At 36.8% G+C, this 7,818-nt stretch overlaps 1 protein-coding gene across 2 annotated transcripts in view; it reads right to left on the bottom strand.

Annotated features, from left to right (window-relative positions):
• cd164 (CD164 molecule, sialomucin) overlaps window positions 1–6,962 on the bottom strand; it is a 21,008-nt gene extending 14,046 nt beyond the window's left edge. Inside the window, exon 1 of one of the 2 annotated variants that reach the window (XM_062044488.1) lies at window positions 6,723–6,962. In XM_062044488.1, the coding sequence (XP_061900472.1) occupies window positions 6,723–6,792 (70 nt within the window). In that variant the 5' untranslated portion in view covers window positions 6,793–6,962. The remainder of the gene's footprint in view (window positions 1–6,722) is intronic. The other variant, XM_062044487.1, reaches the window with a different exon arrangement.
• Window positions 6,963–7,818: the final 856 nt, after the last annotated feature.

The following is a 7,818-nucleotide window of genomic DNA, read 5'->3' as shown; positions in this document are numbered from 1 at the left end:
GACAAAACTCAAATAGAATTTGAAAATCCAAGAAAATGTTTGAAAGACTTGGTCTTCACTTGTTTAAATAAATTCATTAATTGTTTTACTTTGCTTCCTTATAACTTTCAGAAAGACAATTTTAGAGAAAAAATACAACCTTAGGATTTTTAAACACATATACCTTTTTACCTTTTAAATTCCTTCCTCTTCTTTCCTGACAATTTAAATCAATGTTCAAGTAAATTAATTTTTTTATTGTAAAGAATAATAAAGAAATTTTAATTTAATTCTTCATTTTAGCTTCTGTTTTTTCGACAAAGAATATTTGTGAAATATTTCTTCAAACTTATGATTAAAATTTAAAAAAAATATTCTGGCAAATCTAGAAAATCTGTAGAATCAAATTTAAATCTTATTTCAAAGTCTTTTGAATTTCTTTTAAAAAAAAATTTCTGGAAAATCTAGACGAAATAATGATTTGTCTTTGTTAGAAATATAGCTTGGTCCAATTTGTTTTATATTCTAACAAAGTGCAGATTGGATTTTAACCTATTTAAAACATGTCATCAAAATTCTAAAATTAATCTTAATCAGGAAAAATGACTAATGATGTTCCATAAATTATGTTTTTTATTTTTTCAAAAAGATTCGAATTAGCTAGTTTTTCTCTTCTTTTTTTCGGTTGAATTTTGAATTTTAAAGAGTCGAAATTGAAGATAAACTATGTTTCAAAATTTAATTGTCATTTTTTTCGTGTTTTCTCCTCTTTTAAACCGTTCAATTAAGTGTGAATATCATTAATTATTAATAATAACAGAGTTAAAGGTAAATTGAGCAAATTGGCTATTTCTGGCAATTTATTTAAGTGTGTATCAAACTGGTAGCCCTTCGCATTAATCAGTACCCAAGAAGTAGCTCTTGGTTTCAATAAGGTTGGTGACCCCTGCTTTAGAATAACAATGTTACTAAAAAGAATAAGAGACTTATTATACTCTATATGTTGGCCTTACTTAAAAATGCACGCATTTAGTTGTATTCAGTGTTAAAAAATATTATATGGCTCTCACAGAAATGCATTTTAAAATATTTGGCTTTCATGGCTCTCAGCCAAAAAAGTTCCCGACCTCTGCTCTATGGGTATGTCTAAAAAAAAGTGTGTATTAAAGGTTAATTGAAAACTCTTAATTGACCTGGGTGTGTCAATATGTCCTGTGATTAACCTGCGACCAGAATAAGATGTATACAATCGGTCAACAAAGTGAGCTGGGATAGGCTCCAGCTTACCCTGGTGAAGACAAGCAGTAAGACACATCTTTTTAGAAAAGTTAACAGCTAATTTGATTAATGTGGACAAGACCAAGGAGCTGGTCATCGACTTCAAGAAGAGAATGACCCCTGTGGAGCCCATCAAGATCCAGGGCCGGGAGGTGGCACTAGTGGGGCAGTATAAGTATGGGAGTCCACTTGAACAGCAGACTGGACTGGAAGGACAACAGCAAAGCTGTTTGCAAGAAGGGCATGAGCAGACTCTTTTTCCTGAAGAAGCTTAGATCTTTCAACGTTTGCAGCAAGCTGTTAGAGATCTTTTATCAGTCTGTTGTGGCCAGTGTCCTGTACTTTGCAGTGGTTTGTTGGTGGAGCAGCACCAGCAAAAGCGACTTAAACCGGATTGACAAACTGATCTGGAAAGCCGGCCAGACTATTGGCACGCAGTTGAAGGCGTTTGTGTCAGTGAGGGACAAACTGGACAAACTACTCGCCATCATGGACAATCCTGCCCACCCACTCCACCAGACAATTGAGGGACAGCAGCGCTCATACTCCAACCTGACCGCTTCTATGTTAGCTACCTCTCTTTGTTTACTGTAATATTGTAGATGGTAATTGTTACATATTGTATATATTATATAAAAATATAATATATCAGTATATATCATATACTGCAGTGGTCCCCAACCACCAGTCCGGGGACCGGTACCGGTCCGTGAAGCATTTGCTACCGGGCTGGAGAGAAACATTAAATCATTTATAAAAGTACTGCATTTTCTCCGACTTAACTTTGGCCTGTCCCACTAGACCAGGGGTGTCAAACTTGTTTTTATTGAGGGCCACACCGCAGTCGTGGCTGCCGATAGAGGGACGCTTGTAACAGTAAATACTTAATGAATTTGCCTAGGAATTTAAATATTTTTACTTTTTTTACGTCAAGAATAAAAAAAAAAATGGATTTGAACACTGTTTTTTACAGAAAAAAACTGGCAGCTTCTTTGCCAGACTTTTACTGTAAAATATATGGTGTTATTTTATTATTATTTTTACAACATGTTATTGTAGATAGAAATACAGTAATGCTGTTTAATTTTATTTTGTCAACTCAGCTCCCAGATTTTTACCATAATAAAATGTGGTACCATAAAATCATCAACCGTGTATTTAAAAAAAATAATGACCGCGCAGTCGACTGAATTTTACTGTAAAAAAACAAACATTGGTCGTTTTTTTTCAACTTACAGTAATATGCTGTAAAAAACTCCATACATTTTACAGTAAAATCTATTGGTCATTTTTATAGTGTACAATTTGATGGATAACTTGCTTTGAAACCATAAGTTAAGCAGATATTTAAGTATGTATTTGGATTTTGACCAACAAAGTTAGATAATTAATATTTGTTGCAATATTGGACACTATTTTTTCCCCTGTCAAACTAGCAAAAAAACATAATACCTTTAGTACGAAAATAACAAAGTAAAGAAAGAAAATAAGGTATTTTATTGACACATTATTTCCAGGCTTTTGCGGGCCATATAAAATGACGTGGAGGGCCAGATCTGGCCCGCTGGCCTTGAGTTTGAAACCTGTGCACTAGACACACAAATGAGCTTGTTTATAGATGTACAATAAAACGCCATAGAAAGTTGCCATTTGTTATAACTTTGTGACATGATACAATGCACATTAATGAACATATCAACTATAAATGTGACAGATTGTACCCAAAGGCTGATTTCCATCAGCATATCATTACAAAGAAACAAGCCCAGGGCTCCCACTAATTCAGCGTTATAGTGAGTTGTATTTTTCACAAGTGGGAAGCCGGTCCCTGAAAATAATGCCTACATTAAACCAGTCCGTGGTGCAAAAAAGGTTGGGGACCACTGATATACTGTATATATAATATGTAAATATTACATATGTTATATTGCTACTACGGTACATTTTTAGTTTACTTTATACCTGCATTATCCTTTCCATCCTTTGTAACTGAGCTACTGTGAGGAACAATTTCCCTTGTGAATCATTAAAGTTTGTCTAAGTCTAAAGACTAATCTGTAAATTCTGCAACGTCTCTCTCTTTTATTAGTTTTTATGTATTTTATTGTGTTGCACTTTGGGATTTGTTATCAAATGAAAGTGGCAAGAAACATTAAACAATAATGAACAAAGCAAAATACGTCCTGGGCCAAAAATCACTTCATATTCTCTACTGTTCGCTAGTGTTACCATATCTGAGTTACTGTGCAGAAGTATGGGGAAATAACTACAAATGTGCGCTTCATTCATTAACCGTGTTACAAAAAAGATCAGTTAGACTGATACATATTGTTGGAGATAGAGAACATACAAACCCTTTCTTTATTGAGTCAAAAATATTGACTTAAAGAAGTTGAAAAACTTATTCGGCTGTTACCATTTAGTGGTCAATTGTACAGAATATGTACTGTACTGCGCAATCTACTACTACTGGGGGACGGCGTGGCGAAGTTGGGAGAGTGGCCGTGCCAGCAACCTGAGGGTTCCTGGTTCAATCCCCACCTTCGACCAACCTCGTCACATCCGTTGTGTCCTTGAGCAAGACACTTCACCCTTGCTCCTGATGGGTCGTGGTTAGGGCCTTGCCATCAGTGTGTGAATGTGGAAATAGTGTCAAAGTGCTTTGAGTAGAAAAGCGCTATACAAGTATAACCCATTTACCATTTACTAATAAAAGTTTCAATCAATCAATCAAAACGCTCTGAAGTGGGAAAGGGGTAGGATTAAATAAGCTTTGCTGGCCCTGTGATGAGGTGGCGACTTGTCCAGGGTGTACCCCGCCTTCCGCTCGAATGCAGCTGAAATAGGCTCCAGCACCCCCTGCAACCCCAAAAGGGACAAGCGGTAGAAAATGGATGGATGGATGCTTCTTCCTAGGGCTGTGCGATAAATCGAATATACTCGATATATCGCGGGTTTGTGTCTCTGTGCGATATAGAAAATGACTATATCGTGATATTCGAGTATACGTTCTCAAGCAGTTGCTTTTAGCTGCGGGCATTCCACTACAGGCTTTTATCACTCAATGTTGTCTGCTTCTCACAGAGACTTAAAACAAGCGCACCTTCTTACATACGTCACATATGTATACGCCCTCGCGGAGCAGAGAGGTAGCGGCATTGGTAACGTTAGCTGTGGTGCGAGTGGTAATACGAGAGAAAGAAGGTGCGAATCTGGTAACAAATGAAGGAAGAATTAATTCCCAAGAAAAACAGCAGGGGGTCCATCGTCTGGCGGGAATATGTCGAACAGACAATCGTAATTTGTTAAATGTGGGGCAAAAGCGTTGCTACAAAAAGTAACATTACTGCTAATATGTAGCATCATTTGAAAAGTCACCCACTAGAGAATGAAGAGTGCTAGAAACTCCGCATGTCAACATCTCCGTTCGGTGCCACACCAACAAAATGCCGAGGCAACCATTTCCACATCAACACCGTATGAAAAAAATTGTCAACAACAGAAGGAGATAACATCCGCAGTAACCTACCACATAGCGAAGGACATACACTATTTGATTTCCTATTATGCAGCTCATTTTTATTTGACACTTATTGAAATATCTTGTGTGACATCATGCACAAAAGTGCACTTTATTTGTTTTTAACTATTTTAGTGGCGTTTTGTACAAAAAGCGCACTTTAATTTAGTGATTTTTGATATGTCATCTTAGTGACATCATGCACAAAAGTGCACTAATAGCTTGTTTTAAAATGTCTCTGACAATATTGCACTTTCTGTTTTAAAATGACATGAATGTTTGTGCCACTGCTTACTAACTGTTTAATAAATACAGTTTTGGTCAATTGACTTAGTTGTGATTTCCCTCTCTGCATGAAAGTTTAAAATGAGCATATATTAATGCAGTATGAACAAGAATGTTTTAATGTAAACACATAGAATCATCATACTGCTGTGATTATATGCATCAAGTGTTCATTCAAGGCTAAGGCAAAATATTGAGATATATATCGTGTATTGTGACATGGCCTAAAAATATTGAGATATTAAAAAATGGCCATATCGCCCAGCCCTACTTCTTCTATTACTTCTAGACCTCCACCCCAGATCCCACCTCACTCCTACCCACTTCTACAAAGTGGGCTGGCTCAGGGTGGAGGACAGAGTAAAACAACTTGCACTGAGCCTAGTCTATAAAATCCGCTACACCTCCCTGATACCGAAGTACATGTCAAACTACTTCCTTAACGTAAATGACCGCCATAACCACAACACTAGAGGGAGCTCCACTAACCACGTTAAACCCAGATTCCGAACTAACAAAGGTCTTAACTCATTCTCTTTCTATGCCACATCAATATGGAATGCACTCCCAACAGTTGTAAAAGAAAGGGCATCTCTATCCTCCTTCAAAACCGCACTAAAAGAACACCTCCAGGCAACTACAACCCTAAACTAACACCCTACCTTCCACATAATACCTCTTCGGATTGTAAATAATCAAATGTAGACACTTTTTCCTTATACTTTCTGATCTCTCTCTCTGTGTCCACTACTTGCTGTACATATCCTACCAAGTCAGTCCTACACTGTTTCAATCTCCATTTCTCTGATGATGCAATTGTTGATGCTGATTGTTGATGACTGAAGTGTTGATACCAACCAAACCTAACCCCCCAACCCCTCCATATCCCACACCCCGGATTGCAAATAATGTAAATAATTCAATGTATATGCTCTGATGATTATCTTGTGTGATGACTGTATTATGATGTTAGTATATATTTGATGGTATATATCTGTATCATGAATCAATTTAAGTGGACCCCGACTTAAACAAGTTGAAAAACTTATTCGGGTGTTACCATTAAGTGGTCAATTGTACGGAATATGTACTTCACTGTGCAATCTAATTATAAAAGTTTCAATCAATCAACCCTACTCCTTTTCAGACATGATGTAAAATGAAATGATGTGAAATTGTGTGATGTATTATGCTGTAAGTGCGTTCATGTTCGAAATAAACTAAAGAAAGTTATTATTCTGAATATAAAATGGAGAGTAGTAGAGTTTTCTTTAAAATAAAATTTAAAAAATTAACAACTACACTCCACAATTCTATGAGCAACAAATCAGGGCATTTGAGGGCACTTTCCATCACAGAACCAGCATTTATTGTGTCTAACGCATCCAGCTCAGGCCTATGAAGGTACTATTTCCAATACAGTATGTCATAACGTGTCAGTCAGTGTGCTAAAGCTAACGCTAGCTGCTTCGGGCAAAAGCAGCCTCACTGGCCAGCCTGGAAATGAAGCTGCCAGTCGGGAGTACGCATGAGTGACACAAGCTAAATGACGCAAAACAACATTTAATGTGTCACGTTTTCATAAAAAGGCATTTCGCTATGGAAAGAAGACGGCTACTCAACTAGCGGCTAGCGGCACTAGCTGGCGAAGCAAACTTACCTGCGTCTGACGAGGCAGATGCGCCAATCAAAGCCAAGGCTGCGGCGAAAAAAAACACCTTCGCGTCCATAACTGCGGCCGACTAATTTAGTGCTTTTAATTCGAACCGGTTAAATGTATCAATCTCCAGGAGAAACGACGGCACTGAGACGGCGGTGATTTCTGGGTTTGCTTCGTCTTGCGCTTGGGTGCTCGAGGGCTAACTAGACACTTCCTACTTGACAGGTCATGTGACACATTTTTTTTTTACCCGAGGGGCGGGGGAAGGAGGTAATTGGGCAACCTCTACTGCGGCAGCCTTATTGATTGAGTAGATAATTTTAGAAGTTTGCATTTGTTTTAACTATTAAATGAACCAAAAATATGACTTATTATATCTTTGTGAAAATATTGGACACAAAGTGTTGTCAAGTTTATGAGATGCGATGCAAGTATAAGCCACTGTGACACTGTTTTTTTGTTTTGTTTTGTTTTGAATTAATGTCTGTAATGATAATGTCAATGAGGGATTTTTAATCACTGCTATGTTGAAATTGTAAGTAATATTGATACTGTTGTTGATAATATTAATTTTTGTTTCACTACTTTTAGATTGTTCTGTGTCACGTTTGTGTGTCCTCTCAATTGCTCTGTTTATTGCTATTCTGAATGTTGCTGGGTCGGGTTTGGTTTTGGAATTGGATTGCATTATTATGGTGTTGTTGTGTATTGTTTTGTTTGATTGATTAATACATTTAAAAAAAATAAAAATAAGTTTGCATAGGAAAGGGTATAAGTAGAGATTCATATATGGTCAACTGAAAGGAAATTACACAGGAAAGCCTGAGCTTGTTTCAATCTAAATCCTTTATTTTAACCCACATAACATGGAACAACGTAGAATAGAATAGAATAGAATACAAAGTACTATATTGATCCCTGGGGGAAATTCAGCAATATACGGCAAACATACAGAGAACACAGTGCTGTGCAGAAGGTAACATTCAAAAGACAACAATACTGCAGGAAAATTAAAAAAATTAAAAATAAAGATTTTTTTTTTTTAAATTCTCAATTACGATTTGCAGCCGCTTGTAAGTGCATTGGTTCCCTCCTC

The sequence above is a fragment of the Entelurus aequoreus genome, linkage group LG04 (genome assembly GCF_033978785.1).
Source record: "Entelurus aequoreus isolate RoL-2023_Sb linkage group LG04, RoL_Eaeq_v1.1, whole genome shotgun sequence".
Lineage (NCBI taxonomy): Eukaryota > Metazoa > Chordata > Actinopteri > Syngnathiformes > Syngnathidae > Entelurus > Entelurus aequoreus.
Note: the sequence above shows the minus strand (reverse complement) of the source record. Positions and strands in the feature narration are given on the sequence as shown.